A 16,191-nucleotide genomic window follows, 5' to 3' on the forward strand; every position below is an offset into this window, starting at 1 on the left:
GAGGTGGGGATCCATTTCTTTGGAATGTAATGCCCTCTGACTCTGTAGCCTACTGTCCTTTGTATATTGCTGAATTCTAGATCATTCAGGAACAGCACAACTTTAATTTTCATATTGCATTTGGGCAACTGTGCTGGATATCCTATATAAAAGCCCTTTGTCCCTCTATTTGTGAATACCCTAATTCTGCCTGCCACGGATGGGGCGCTCAGAACCACGAGACCTACTTTGCAGTGTGTTTGCGATTAGCGCCTGCTTTGCCGGACACTCACCTCTCGATGAATAGAAGTGTTTGCTGGGGGTGGTGAAGCCCCGGGTCCCGTGGACGTTGATTGCTGCCACCCTGAACTGGTACCATCTGCTTGGCCTCGTGTCCTGTAAACGAGCACGGTCTTCCGCGGTCTAGGGTTTCAAGAAAAGGGGTGTTATGGAAACAGTCTGCTAACGTCTTCAGTCCGCGCCTGCGTGACTCTAATCTGCCTGGTGACATCAGGGATAACCTTCCACTCTATTTATGTATTTCACGTTCAAGAATCTGTTTCATTCAGCATACCACTAGGCTGGAAAGTCAGCGCTACAAGGCCTTACTAAAGCCAGAGTGGGCGCTACACAAGAGTTAATATCATACCATACCATAAAATAACATAACATAATATAACATCACACAGCATGACACAACATAACGTAGCATAGCATAGCATAGTACAACTTAACATAGCATAACATAACATACCATTACATAACATAGCATAACATAACAGAGCTTAACGTAACAACATAGCATAACACAACACAGCATGACACAACATAACGTAGCATAGTATAGCATAGCATAACATAACATAGAATACCATAGCATAACGTAGCATACCATAACATAACAATATAGCATACCATAACATGACACAACATAGCTTAGCATAACGTAGCATAGCATAACATAGCATACCATAACAATATAACATAACGTAACACAACATAGCATAACATAGCATAACATAACAATATAGTATGACACAACATAACAGCATATCATAGTATAAAATAACATAGCATAACATAACCTAACTGCATTACACAACGTAGCATGGCATAACGCAACAACGCATAACATAGTACAACACAGCACAACACAACAATGCATATCTCAAAACACGAATTATGGAGTACAAAAGAGACAGATGAAGGTAAGAATAGTGGATGTGACTTGAAAACAGGAAAGCACATTTGATCAAATGAGTGCATCACAATTGATATGTACATAACTTCGGTGGCTGTTTCATATGCACAATGCCTAGCTGAGAGCCTATTTTATGTGCATGAGTAAATGCCCCTTTGTGCATGAACACTTACATTTTTTCTGAATTATATTGATGGTATTTAGACTTTGCAATACTGGGGCACTGCTGTCCAGCATCTAGTGTGTGTGCTGCAACCCCTAAAAGGTGTAGAAATTGGCTAATCCCTGATGGGCATATTTAACTCTCATGAAGGCCATAGTATATGGTGGAGAAACTTGAGCCATGGCGTGGAAAGTTAAATATCTACTGTGGACATATAGTACCATCTACTAGTGTGTCGAAGGAAAACATGGTGCCATGCCTACCTTTGTAGCCTGCCTGCTATCGTTTAAACCTGCAGTTCAGCCTCTTAAATTAACTCTTTCTGACACGAAAACCTCCCTTTTCAAAATTAATGTCAACCCTATGTAAGCTTTGTAGCCAACAAGGTAAGTGCTTGGTATTTTAAAGTGGGACATGTAGAAATGTAACATTACCATATCCACAAGCCTCCACTCTAGAATACACTGGCTATCCTATGATAAACTAAGAATACAGATTAAAATATTAGTTCTCCACTACTTTTAATAGTTATCACAAATACAATCTAATGGTAAAGTTAGATTTTTTATAATTATGTTGGGAAAGTAAGTTTTAGGAAGTAACCTTTTCCATGCCTGATGCTTTTAAAGGCTAATTTGCATGAGCCTGCCAGTAGCTGTCTGTCAGTGCTTGATCTTAATGATGTGTGAAAACGGCTCCCAGAGCAAAACAATGGCTTAGGTATGGTAACAAGATGAGCTGGGTGCAAAGCAGGTTATCTCTACCAGCTCATGTAGATCAGATGGGGAGATACTAGGAACTTAGGGGCATATTAGCAAGAACCTCGTTAAAATTATCGCCATTTTAGCGGCAGGAAACTGCCGCTAAAACAGCGATAATGGGCTTGCTAATATGCGCTATAGAATTCCAATAGAAGCCCAGGTTAGATGTGCAGGACATCTAACCTGGGCTTCTATTGGAATTCTATAACGCATATTAGCAAGCCCATTATCGCCAATTTAGCGACAGTTTCCTGCCGCTAAAACGGCAATAATTTTAATGAGGTTCTTGCTAATATGCCCCATAATTAACTTGCAAGGGACACAGGTGAAGCTTGCACATTCGCAATTTATGTAAGGGGAAACCTAAGAAAGGGAAGCCTTTATCCTTTATGCAGAGGGCAGTCAATTAGTCACCAAACCAGTAAGAGGGGGAGCTGAGCCCAGAAACATGTTGGTGTAGCTTAGGAGGAGGGATTGCTCATTTCCCTAATCACACCCCTGTCTCACACACAACTGCCATCCAAGGGCAGAAGACCCTGCCTTCAGAAGGACATTGCCAAATAAAGCTTGTTACTTTACCATGCTGGAGGATTTTGAATTCGATTTCGGACACTAAGTCAGAAGGTAAAATCTTTGATTTTGACGAACCTGGTTGGTGTATGCAACCTGCACTGCCATCTAGGTTGGCCTGAAATTGTGCTGAGATCCTGGTCAACTGTAAAAAAGGATTCCTGATTGCTTTTACTTTTTTCTTGGCACATTTTGTCTAAAATCGTAATTTTTTAAATCTGTTGTTCATTTATTGGATGTTTGTCATTTTGGTGTCAATTTGTTTCTCACATTTTCCTCTGATTACATAAACGAGCGGGATCTTATTGTGTTGAATTTTTGACTTCATAACTGTTTTGGTATTTCTAAATGCTGTACACATTTTTTCCAAGTTAAGCCAGTCTATTCTGTGCCAGTACTACGAGGGTTTAAGCTCAGATTTAAATTATTGAAACCTTGCTTGGACCTAAGAGGATAGTGACTTTATTATTTGTGGGGGACTACCATCGACCCCAACTAATAATTCAAATTTTTACAATATGCTTTAACGTTGGAATGTGCATTTATTTGCCCTGATATTCCTCCGAGTTAGAGCATGCTTTTCAGATGGCTTAGCTTAGAATCAGTAAGGAGTGCCTCTTTCTGTTCCCGAGCTATGCTTCCTAAAGATCATGCAGTAACTCAGAGAAATTTCACAATTAAATGAATGCACTTTAGACACTAGCTCATAAGAGCCGACTCTGCTCTGAGCTACTGCAATTGTTCTTGATACATCCCCAATTAATGAAAAAAACAAGCTTTGGTAAAGCAAATCAGTATGGCATTGACTGCAAGCCCTTTGGCTTTGTCAATGCTTGTTTTGTCATATTTTTGTGTTAATTTTCATTGTTGGGGGAACTGCCGAGCCCTGGCAAAAAGAAAAAGAAATTGTTCAAAATCAAAAATTTGTTTTTGATCTCAAAAAAGCACACATTGCCACAGTAGAGGCACTGAAGAGACCAACTTTGTGTGAGATTGTGCTCCTTGTGAGAGAGCAGCATGCCATCAATGACAGTCAAGTTATCCAATGGCTGTTCTACTGCCTCATGTTGTATGCTGTAGTGGGTGGAAGAAACATGTGAATGAAACACCAACAAATCAATGGATGAAGAGGACAGGCTGAAAACCCTATATTGTTACTAAAATCAAAAGGTCTTGGCTAATGCTAGACCTAAAAAGAGCAGAATAAAACAGAGGACAACACTTAGAGCCTTCATCATGAATACTCCCATCCTATCTTGTGAGGGCATCCTTGAGATCTTCCTAACAACTTATTTCCTCCAGAGGAATAGGACTTCAATAAGGTGAGGTAAGATGCTGTCAAACTTCTGCATAAAAATGAAATATGGTACTTTGCATTAAATTATGGGGCGTTACAGGATGCACAATTCAATTTGCTTTTAGCACTGTAAATACACACACCATCCTGCATCTCCCACGCATAAACTCCTCAGCCGTCTACACCGAAAGCCCCTGCACACCAGGAAAATATATAATCTAATACCCATAACTAGGTTCCACCATTGAGGAAGACATCTAGGACAACACTGCATGAACTTTACAACAGGGGCAAAACATGGCAGCCATTTTCTTCTGATTGTCTAATATCAAATAGAAGAAGCTAAAAATACACCAGGGCAAACACAGCATGAACATATTTAGCTTTATATTTTTTGTGTTTGTATAAGTAAAAAAGCATACAAAAAACAAAGTGAAAAATGTGCTGGTGGAGCCTGGCTGAGAGTGAGTGGTATGGCTGTTTCTTTCTTCGCCCTGAGAACCACTCCTGATTCTCTTTCTGCAGGCATGGTCTGTGATGTCATTGCTGGTGGTAGACATTTGCTTCTGAACCACTGATCCTTGGTGCATCAGCTGGCTTCATGTAGATGGTTAGTTGTCCATTGGTGGAATGAGAGAAGACCTCCATTCCCAAGGCAAATTCAAGATGTTGACCGTCCCTACCCAAGGCAAATTCAAGATGTTGACCATGGTGTGGGAATGCCTGATTTATCTTATTACAAGTGGAGAGAGCGGTGCATTTATGTGTCCTGTGTACTTGTACAATGCCAGTAAAGGTAAGGAGTAGCAAGGAAGCCTCCTGCAGTGGGAGGCGGTGCTGGCTTATCTGTACAACAGGAGGGCAGCTTTGGTGGAGTTCCCACACCACTTTCAGATGTAAAGTGACCAACAAACAGGTAGTTCTCAAGAAGAAAGTCTTTTTCACTCTCATCCCAGTAAAAAGAAGGGGACACTGGATTAGGACACTAGAGCTACAGAGGACCTCTTAAGGTACCAAAGAGGCAAGAAAAAGAGTATGTCTGTGGCTCAGAAATATACTAGATGAGTGTTGATTCTGTGGTGCTGACCTCTCCACCTCTCTGTGGTGGTGACTTTCTAATTGAGGCAAAGAGGTCGTTTTTCTGTAAGCATATTGCTCCCAACCACTGGGTCTGGCTTTGTTAAAGATGTTTCATTCACTACACTATCCACACCATGGAGGCATGTCCACAAGTGGTCTCCTCCTCTAGATTTAGCACTTTGTCCAGATATTGGAGAATGTTCCATTGTAATCCCACTCTATACCAGGACCTAATTTATTTGCAATGGGAGAACTGGTGCTGACTTGTTGGCAGTGTACACCCTCCCCCTTGATTCCTCCTACATTGTTGGGGTTCTCGTGGAGTCATTTGATTGACGAGCCATGGCAGAGTACTTTACCTAATTAGTTCTAAGCTGTCCTGCTACTTTCTGCTAAAAACGGGAAAGTACCCAGCAGTGCTTAATTTGTAAAAAAAAAAAAAGTGCCAGGGCCCTCGTCAGGAGGCAACTGCAGCCTGCGACACCTATTGCCCTTGCCAGCACCTCCAATGACAGTACCAACATAACTACTAACCATCACACTCTTACAAATGTGACAGTTCAGACTATTCCCAATGCTATAAGAATTGCCTGGGAGGTAGGTATTGGTCATGTTTAATGTGTATTGAACAAATAAGCAACTGTTGTTGTCCTCATCTCTAAATTAGATAAACAGCTCCACCATGTCGCAGACTGTCATAAATCCCGGTGTTGACAATGAAGTGCTGGTGCCGAGCCCCGAAAACCACTGGCTCAAATTAAGCACTGGTACCCAGAAACACAAGTCCATAATTTCAAGCACTGGTTTTGCCCACACTGATCATAAACACAGTTTTACTTGTAATTCAAACACACTATGGACTGCATCTACCATAATGCAATAGGAAAACTGAGTGGTATTGACTATCTGGAAGCGTGCAACCCTCAATTGCTGCTAGACGAGGTCCCCTCCAGAAGGGACTACAAGCAACCCCAGAATTGCTTCACCCTACTTGCTCATCAATAGGGTGTAGCTTGAGTCCTAGGGCACAAAGAGCACAGGACCCATTCCTGGGTATACTTGTCGCACCTAGGGCGTCAACTGCAACAACAAGGTGATGGATGGTTAGTAGAGCATCTGAGACAGGGGTATCCAGAAAAGGTCCAGGAGGGCTAGATCTATGCCTTATTTTTTAGCATATATGAATTAGATGAGTTTAGGTACAATTTTTCTATATGGAACTAATTTACAAAGTCAGTCGTTATACTGAAAATATGGTAGAGAATGGGCCCTCCTGGACATCTGTTGGACACCACTGATCTAGGAAGATAACACTGTGAGAACCGCTACCAGAAAATTTCCTGACCCTAATATTGCAAAAGATGATATAGCAGCAGCACAATAACAGTGCGCAGTGTAACATAACTCACCATAGCTACTGTTTGCCATTGCGTAGACTCGTCTTCGTTGGGGTGAATACCATAATTCCATCGTCTTTGAAGGAGATAAAAGACAGGCTCCACCGAAACGTTGAACTTAGACTTCCAAGAGACGTCAAGGCTGCCGTTCAATTGCTCCGCGAAAGATATTTCTTTTCTTGGTTTTAGCGGGACCCCTGTGCATCAAAAATCAGAAACATGAGGAAAGAAAGTTGTGTTCACACTAGAGCCATGTGGCACTGCTTAATTTGTACAGGTGTTTGCCAGAGCCTAGTAACGGTTTCGGAACACCAGCCCTCAGTTAGGAAAGCCCACTTAGTGGCGCTGTCTGTTTATTTTTATGTAGATAACATCAGCAGAGTGTTTAAAAATCATTACCCTTTAAAAAATGATACAACTAGCCATGGCATGCTATCCCTGCAGCTTAACATGAACTGCAATAGTCCAAAATGTCACTCTTGTATGAATGTGATGGTTAGTAGGTAATGCTAGAACTGGCATTTGGCAGCACAGGCAGAAGTTGAGGGGGGTGCCAGGTGCAGTGAAATCCCCCAAACAATTTGGGCTCTGTCACTTATGTTTTTTACAAGTTAGGAATGGATGGCAGGATATGGACTATGGCTCCTTCCTTCTGGCGAGAAAGGGTTAGTCTCATAGTTGCATTCCTGCATTTATAATGTGGAAGACAAGCCTACAAGCACCACCATGCATCAACATGCAGGAGTGGATACAATAAACACACCTGACATGAAAAGAAGTGGCGATTTCTGAGCTTGCATTGATCAGGGCTTAGATCAATTCCAGGTGGCAGGTCAGTGGTTCATCATGTCAGTGGTCACACAGTACAAACCTTTACATGTGCAACTTACACACAATTCTAAAAAGATTAATTGCACTGTGGAAACAAATTGTCCATGAGGTACACGAGAATGATGTGCTAAGGGGTTATTCAGATGACACCATTCTCAGCTGGGCACAGACCCTTAAAGGCTGGGTAAAGGCACAGTACATTTCTTATGGGTGCATGGATCCTCATTTTTATAGTCATGTGAGGCATGTGGGCACCTGGTACCCCCTGACATCAGACCCACAAATGTAGAGTACAGGACATAAAGCACCCATCCTCTCAGAGGTACTGATTTGCAAGCATGAGGGGCCTATTCAGAAGGGCATTTAGTTGTATGTAAAGTGGTACTCTGGTAATACTCTGGTAGTACTGCTATATGTCTTTGTTAATCTATACTACTATAATAAAGGAAGAACTTTCAGCCTTTGAGGCGGGTAAACTCGGGAACCACAGCGCCAATCCACACACCCGATACACCGTTGGAATCGTCAGGGTGTGTAGATGGTTATAGGCGATATCAATTTTTTTTAAAAACGTTATTTAAAAAATTGACAGTAAAAAAAAAAGTAGTCCCTTCGAAGTAGCGCTGGCCGCGACGTGCGTGCTCACGTCAGGAGCGCGGGGAGGAGCGGCGTCCAGGAGCGGCGGACATGGCGCGGGGGAGGAGCGGTGACATGAGGAGTAGCAGACAGGCCAGCGGCGGGGGGAGCAGCGGACACAGCGGACAGGCCACCGGCGGTGCGAGCAGCGGACAGGCGGGAGGAGCGGCGGCTCAGGTAAGGGGACCCATGTCGGGGCAGGCGGGGGTCGGGGCAGGCGGGGGACAGGGCGGGCGGGGGCCCGGGCTGCTGCACAATGTCGGGGAAGCCTGTTGCACCCGGACAAGGTCGGGACGGGCTGTTAGTTGGTCATAAGACATTTAAAAGTTATAAAATGGGAGTAAAAAGGAAATAAAATGTGAATAGTCTTTTAAAAATGATCCCAATAGGACGGACTGTACCCTTTTTATACATTTACTCATAGAGAGTGGACACTTCAGGACGAGGGGCCATATGTATGAAAGTACCGATTTGCGATTCTAGAATAGTGATTTTTAAGAAATCGCAATTTCAGAATCGCTAATTGGTATGTATGTACAAATTCGCCTTTTTTTTAGCGAATTCTTAGTATTCCTTAATTGCGAATAGCAAATTGCGAATCTTAATTAAGGAATACTTTCCCATTCATTTCTATGGGCCAGGAGGCCCATAGGAATGAATGGGAAGGTATTCTCAATTTTGCGATTCGCAATTTGAAAATCGCAAATTGAGAATAATTTTAAGGGTGCAGGGGTGTCCAAAGGACACCCTGTTGCACCCCTGAAATATGCATGGGTGCACATGTGGCGCACATACATGCCCTAAGGGCATGTATTTGCGTCACATGGCACTTTGAAAAATGCTGAAATGTGCATTTTCAAAGAAATCTAGAAGTTGGTGGTAATTTGCGATTCCTTAAGGGCATTTTGCTAATTTTTTGGGCTTCATACATTGCATTTAAGGAATCGCAAAATTTGCGATTCCTTAAATGCAGTTGCAAAATAAGAAATCGCAAATTTTGCGATTCCTTAATTTGCATGCAGATTTGTGTGATACATACCATTTACCAAAAATGCATTCGCAAACGCCGAAATTCTGTGAATTTCGGCATTTGAGAACGCATTTGGGCTTGATACATATGGCCCTAAGTCACAAAGGCATGTAGAAGTGCATAGAAGAGAACTCCCGTAATACTCAAAAACTTTTGTGACTCAGCTTGTTAGAATCTCAACGGTCCCAGAGTCCTGATAGCAGTTATGAAAAATGTAATTTAATTGTAGACTATAGGCCTATTTCATATTAAGGGTTATTGCAATTGCAGTAGGTACGTATCATTCACCCTGTGGTCACGGGTTCAAATCCACAAAGGTCCACTCAGCAGTTGATAAACTGAGTCCAGTAACTTGTGTAGTAATCATCATCTGTTATTTGCGCCAAGAACCCCAAGGGTGAAGTAATGCTTTACAAATAGGTGTTATCTTTACTTTACAATTTGCACTTAAACTGTATGAATAGTTACAAGAATTACCTGTTTGACTGAATGTCTTTGTTTGAAAAGAAATCAAACTAAACCTTACTATACAAGCCCTTAGAAAGAAATATATCAACAGATAATTGTAGTGGATTGTGGCCAGTTTTAAATCGCTCTTGCAGAAATGGGCCTCTTTCAAACGTTTGCTGAAACTATAAGTCGCAACGCATTGACTGCCCAGCGGCGCCCCCCCCCATTCGGGTGGAGGAGCTTCGTCCTCCCCCCCACACCCTGCTGCCAGTGCATCAAAAGTGAAAAATAAAATGGTAATAAAATGAATGACCATTTTATTTTATCAACCTGAGCAGTATTTCGGGGCGGGGTTTTGCTGTTGACTGGTAGCATGGGAGTTGTGCTCACTTCACCAGTTTACACTACGCATGCCACTTTGGCCAGCTGTCTTGCAACGGCCAACCTGACATGCGCAGTGTAAACCTCTCCACCTAGCTGTCTTAGCTGGGTAGAGAGCAGACAAAAACCTCCTGTGCCTGCTGGAGCCTCGAGGCAGCCCGCTCCAGCCAATCCTTGTGCTGCTCTCAAGCTGCTCATCTGCAGCATGAGAGCAGCATCAGGATTTGGAAAGGGTTGGCTGAGACTCCAGGAGGATTCAAGCTGATTGCTGGGGAAGCGTGGGCAAGTAGGTTTTACTTTATATTTTTACTTATTTGGCCCACTGAAAGGCACTGTGAGAAACTTGCATTGCCTTTTTCCAGTGCTCTCAGTCTTGGCCATTTAGGTCTGTTAACCCCTTCCATGCTTATGACGAGCCCAGCTCGTCATGAGTCACAGTGGAGCTGGGCTCATGATAACGGCCGCGGCCTGCCCTGGCGTGATTGATTCCCCACCTGTGCGGGAGAAGTAATCAGTGGGCGGAGTCGTGACGAGCCCAGCTCATCATGAGTACAGCTCCACTGTGACTCATGACGAGCTGGGCTAGTCACAAGCACTGCGCCCCCCCCCCCCCGTGCCGTGGGGGAAATACCCCATCGGCGAAGGGGTTAACGAGCCATGATTGAGAGCTTTGGAATGTAAGCTTAAAGGCATTATGATTTATTACAGTGCCTTTCACTGGCTTTGGCACTTGGCTCGACAGCCCTCCACTGTTGAGGGTCACCGCCCGCCACTGCGACTGCCTAGTGTGTGGTGATGTCACGGCTGGGTATTGTGCCACTTCAGGCAGCAGATGGGGTTTGAGCTGGTGCTCGGCTCACCTCTGTATATATTTGCCGGTATCTGACAGGTGTACCCGCAGTCATTGGAGCAGCACTTCCTGGTGCCCGGACACTCATGATCAGCCACACAGCTCTCGACACAGGCAGCAGCAAAGCCGGACGCCTTCTCGGCTGGGGGGCAGTCACCTTGCTTAAACGTCTGGAGCGAACGCAGAAAGGCGCAACTGGTCAGGCATTCGGGGTGATTCTGTATGAATGATAAAAAAGCAGGTTTAATGAATGAAAACCACAGCCCTGCCAAGAATAGTAGATCCTTGGATGGCTACATACTCCAGCCTAAGTTTTTATTTATATTATGTGACTTGTAGTCTTCGTTATCCCATTATAAATCCAAGACTATAAGTCCCAGACTGGACTGAAGCCGCTAGACACGCTTGGACCTTGACAACTTGGTATCCGTGAAAGTAAAACTGTGCTTCTATTACTGAGATCTGCACACTAGCAATCCCCAAGTGTGCTTCTGTCATTGAGAACTGTACACCTGCAATCCCCAAGCGTGCTTCTGTCACTGAGAGCTGCACATTAGCAATCCCCAAGAGTGCTTCTGTCACTGAGAGCTGCACACTAGCATTCCCCAAGCGTGCTTCTATCACGGAGAGCTGCACACTAGCAATCCCCAAGTGTGCTTCTGTCACTGAGAACTGTACACCTGCAATCCCCAAGCGTGCTTCTGTCACTGAGAGCTGCACATTAGCAATCCCCAAGAGTGCTTCTGTCACTGAGAGCTGCACACTAGCAATCCTCAAGCAGCCTTCTGTCAACTGAGAGCTGCACACTAGCAATCTGCAAGCATGCTTCTATCACTGAGAGCTGCACACTAGCAATCCCCAAGAATGCTTCTGTCTTTGAGAGCTGTACACTAGCAATCTGCAAGCATGCTCTCCCCAAGTGTGCTTCTATCACTGAGAGCTGCACACTAGCAATCCCCAAGAATGCTTCTGTCTTTGAGAGCTGTACACTAGCAATCTGCAAGCGTGCTCTCCCCAAGTGTGCTTCTATCACTGAGAGCTGCACACTAGCAATCTGCAAGCATGCTTCTGCCACTGAGAGCTGCACACTAGCAATCCCCAAGCATGCTTCTATCACCGCTGAGAACAGCACACTAGCAATCCCCAAGTGTGCTTCTCTCACAGAGAGCTGCATACTAGCACCCCCCAAGCATGCTTCTGTCTTTGAGAGCTGTACACTAGCAATCTGCAAGTGTGCTGTCCCCAAGCGTGCTTCCATCACTGAGAGATACACACTAGCAATCTGCAAGCATGCTTCTTTCAGTGAGAGCTGCACACTAGCAATCCCCAAGCATGCTTCTATCACCGCTGAGAACAGCACACCAGCAATTCCCAAGTGTGCTTCTATCACAGAGACCTGCAAACTAGCACTCCCCAAGAGTGCTTCTGTCATTGAGAGCTGCACGCTAGCAGTCCCCAAGCGTGCCTCTGTCGCTGAGAGCTGCACACTAGCAAACCTCAAGCGTGCTTCTATCACTGACAGCTGCATACTAGCACTCCCCAATCATGCTTCTGTCATTGAGAGCTGCACACTAGCAATCCCCAAGCATGCTTCTATCATCACTGAGAGCTGCCCACTAGCAATTCCCAAGCGTGCTTCTATCACTGAGAGCTGCACACTAGCAATACCCAAGCATGATTCTGTCACTGAGAGCTGCACACTAGCAATCCCCAAACATGCTTCTGTCACTGCGAGCTGTACACTAGCAATCCCCAAGCGTGCTTCTATCATCGCTGAGAGCTGCCCACTAGCAATCCCCTAGCTTGCTTCTATCACTGAGAGCTGCATACTAGCACTCCCCAAGCATACTTCTGTTATTGAGAGCTGCACACAAGCAATCCCCAAGCATGCTTCTGTCATTGAGAGCTGCACAGAAGCAATCCCCAAGCGTGCTTCTGTCATTGAGAGCTGCACACTAGCAATCCCCAAGCATGCTTCTTTCATCACTGAGAGCTGCCCTCTAGCAATCCCCAAGCGTGCTTCTATCATCACTGAGAGCTGTCAACAAAATAAGTAATGTGCCATGTTCTCCGGCTGTCTTCCTGGGGACCAGCAGGCAGTATGAATTGTAACAATGCAGGTGTACAATACACATAGAATATCTACCCAGAGTTCATTCTTTTAGAAAATAACAGCAATTTAATAAGCAATTAAAACAAGCAGTAATAATTCCCTACTATCTCCTCTGTTTCCTAGCACCCCCAGGGGTGTTGCTTCGGGGGAGAGGGAGTGTTTGAAGTGTTACACCCCCCTAATAAATGTATTTTCTGGTAAATAGTTGGGTGCAAGTGCTTTCAGTTGGGCATGGTGATGTGATATGTCTGTTGGATTTCACCAGGAATTTGGACATGCACACACACTGTCTCCTCTCTCGGTTGTAAAAAATCTTTTAAAATGTTGGTTAGTTTCCAAAATATTGCGTTTTCTCTCACTTAGTACTCCTACCAATTTACATTCCTCTCCCTTTTCACTCACCCTTAAGCCTCTTTCATGCACCCTGCTAGTCGTATAATGTATTTGAACCTTATATGCCAGCATGATAGCTGGAAAACCTGAAGTTCACCCCCCAATCTTACTGACCAAGCTACGCCCCCGATCACCCCTACCTCTAGCTTCTATTCTGCTGTTCCATATAAACACTTCAGATTTTTCCGGGGGTTTCCCTATATATATTATAGGGTATATTATTCCCTATGTATATCCCCAACTCTGTACACCACTATTTTAATATCCAGTTTAAGGCCTACATGTGCTTCATGCTTATATGCACTCTACCCCTCTCAACTAAGCCCCCTACATACTATAAATCTTGTTTTTTTTGTTCTTTTAAAAATCGATAAAGTTATTCTGAATTTTAAAAAAAGCAGTAAAAAAACACACATAATCTCAATTCTGAACAGAGAAGGACTACCCAAAACGTTCTGGTTGAATGAGAGTATAGTGTTCTTATTGTTGTAACTGTGCTGTTTGAAACCTGATGTTCACAAATTATAAGGCTTGCAATCATTTCCCACAGGAAACAAATGGCCAGTGTTATCGTATGAGCACCTTTTCTGGCAACACAACTTTTGATTTTCTTCATTTTAATCACAGCCACTTCAGTTTTTGCAAACCACTCTTTTCAATGCGTGAGACCCATAGCTCTCTCACCGTAGCCACACAACGATGATGTCATGTTACAACACGTGGTGTTACCACGCATGGCTTTACATCGCAAGTCGTTTCTACGCCTTGCACTAGATGGCGCGCTGGACTTAGGAATAGTATAAATTACTATTCCTACTCCAGTTAGTGCAACAGCAGGGAATGTGTTAGATTTCAAATCCAACACATTCCCAGGTGTTGCACGCCACCTAGCGCAAGTCGTGGAAACGACTTGCGATGTAAAGCCACACGTGGTAACAATGCGGTCGTTGTAATGACCGCGTTGTTACCTACCTGCGTGGTAACACCTGCGTTGTAACCACTGTGTCCCCACACGACTGGTGGTCCTTCACCTAGGCCCAACTTTCATTCATTTTGGGTATGAGTGGGGCACTTTGTTTCTTCAGTCTCTTCGTGTTTGTCCTACTCTAGCTCCCATTCCTTTAGCCCCCAACTTGCACATGCCTCCTTCTAGAGCCTTTATGTTCTCTGAATGTTTAAGCATCCAAACCTTCCACCATTGTGGTGTTTTAGTCTGTGGACTTATGCCATTGGTCTGCTCTGTCTGCCTTTCTGCCTCTTTATTTTAGTTTTTTTTAGTGCACAAGATCTTTGGTTTGAAAAAACTGTAATGAAAGATGGCTTCATCACCCAACTCAATTGAACATGTTTTACTGTCCGCCTGAGGATGAATGGTTCACTAAGCCCGATCATATTTTCAAACAGCGACCTAGAGGATAGATACAGGTATCCGCACCAGGTGAACTGAGCTACCCAACCTTTTGATTGCTCATCGATGGTACTAGCTTCCTAGCTCTTGACCAGCATCAGGCCATGACCTAAATCAGAACCCATTCTTTCATGGTAATGGCTGAGGGTAAGGCAGTTAGTGCCATAGTCAATAATACATTATTTACTGGCGGGTATATAATTAGGCTCGTACCTTCCTGCTGAGATCAAGCAGCAGCGTTCATCCTGCACAAAGTAGGGACTTTTATTCCATCGGACCTCCTCTGTAAAACATTTCATTCCAGAGAACCTTCTCTGTGGAACCTTTTATTCCATAGGACCTCCTCTGTGGGACTTTGTAAACCAACATGAACTGCTCTGTGAAACATTTTATTTCATAGAACCGCGTGTGTGGAACTTTTTATCCCACATGCTTACTCTGTGGAACTTTCATTCCATAGAACTTCCTCTGTGGAACCTTTTATACCATAGGGCCTGCTCTGTGAAACATTTTATTCCATTGGACTTCCTCCGTGGAACCTTTTATTCCACAGGACCTGCTCTGTGGAACATTTTATTCCATCAGACCTCCTTAGTGGAACCTTTTATTCCACAGGACCTGCTCTATGAAACATTTGATTCCATCGGACCTCCTCTGTGGAACCTTTTATACCATAGGGCCTGCTCTGTGAAACATTTTATTCCATCGGACTTCCTCCGTGGAACCTTTTATTCCACAGGACCTGCTCTGTGGAACATTTTATTCCATCAGACCTCCTTAGTGGAACCTTTTATTCCACAGGACCTGCTCTATGAAACATTTGATTCCATCGGACCTCCTCTGTGGAACCTTTTATACCATAGGGCCTGCTCTGTGAAACATTTTATTCCATCGGACTTCCTCCGTGGAACCTTTTATTCCACAGGACCTGCTCTGTGGAACATTTTATTCCATCAGACCTCCTTAGTGGAACCTTTTATTCCACAGGACCTGCTCTATGAAACATTTGATTCCATCGGACCTCCTCTGTGGAACCTTTTATACCATAGGGCCTGCTCTGTGAAACATTTTATTCCATCGGACTTCCTCCGTGGAACCTTTTATTCCACAGGACCTGCTCTGTGGAACATTTTATTCCATCAGACCTCCTTAGTGGAACCTTTTATTCCACAGGACCTGCTCTATGAAACATTTGATTCCATCGGACCGCCTCTGTGGAACCTTTTATTAAATCGGGCATCCTCTGTGGTACCTTTTTTCCATTGGATCACATTTGTGGAACCTTTTATTCCATTGGGCCTCCTCTGTGAAACCTTTCATGCTACATGCGTTCGTCTGAGAATCCCTTAATTCCATAGAATCTTCTCTGTGGAACCTTTTATTCCATAAAACCTCCTCTATGGGATTTTTTAAACCACAGGACCTGCTCTGTGGAACATTTTATTTCATAGAACCGCCTATGTGGAACTTTTTATCCCACATGCTTACTCTGTGGAACTTTCATTCCATAGGACCTCCTCTGCGGAACCTTTTATCCCACAGGACCTGCTCTGTGGAATCTTTTATTCCAATGGGCCTCCTCTGTGAAACCTTTCATTCCACTGGACCTCCTCTGTGGAAACTGCTATTCAATGGGACATCTTCTGTGGTA

At 44.0% G+C, this 16,191-nt stretch overlaps 1 protein-coding gene across 1 annotated transcript in view; it reads right to left on the reverse strand.

Moving 5' to 3' along the window:
* The window catches only part of LOC144791158 (anosmin-1-like), a 200,616-nt gene that overhangs the window by 59,835 nt on the left and 124,590 nt on the right, over nucleotides 1–16,191 (reverse strand). Inside the window, exons 4-6 of the mRNA XM_078665813.1 lie at nucleotides 10,637–10,844; nucleotides 6,461–6,645; nucleotides 273–402 (exon numbers count right to left, since the gene is read on the reverse strand). Of these exons, the coding sequence (XP_078521939.1) occupies nucleotides 273–402; nucleotides 6,461–6,645; nucleotides 10,637–10,844 (523 nt within the window). The remainder of the gene's footprint in view (nucleotides 1–272; nucleotides 403–6,460; nucleotides 6,646–10,636; nucleotides 10,845–16,191) is intronic.

Source organism: Lissotriton helveticus, chromosome 11 (assembly GCF_964261635.1).
Source record: "Lissotriton helveticus chromosome 11, aLisHel1.1, whole genome shotgun sequence".
Lineage (NCBI taxonomy): Eukaryota > Metazoa > Chordata > Amphibia > Caudata > Salamandridae > Lissotriton > Lissotriton helveticus.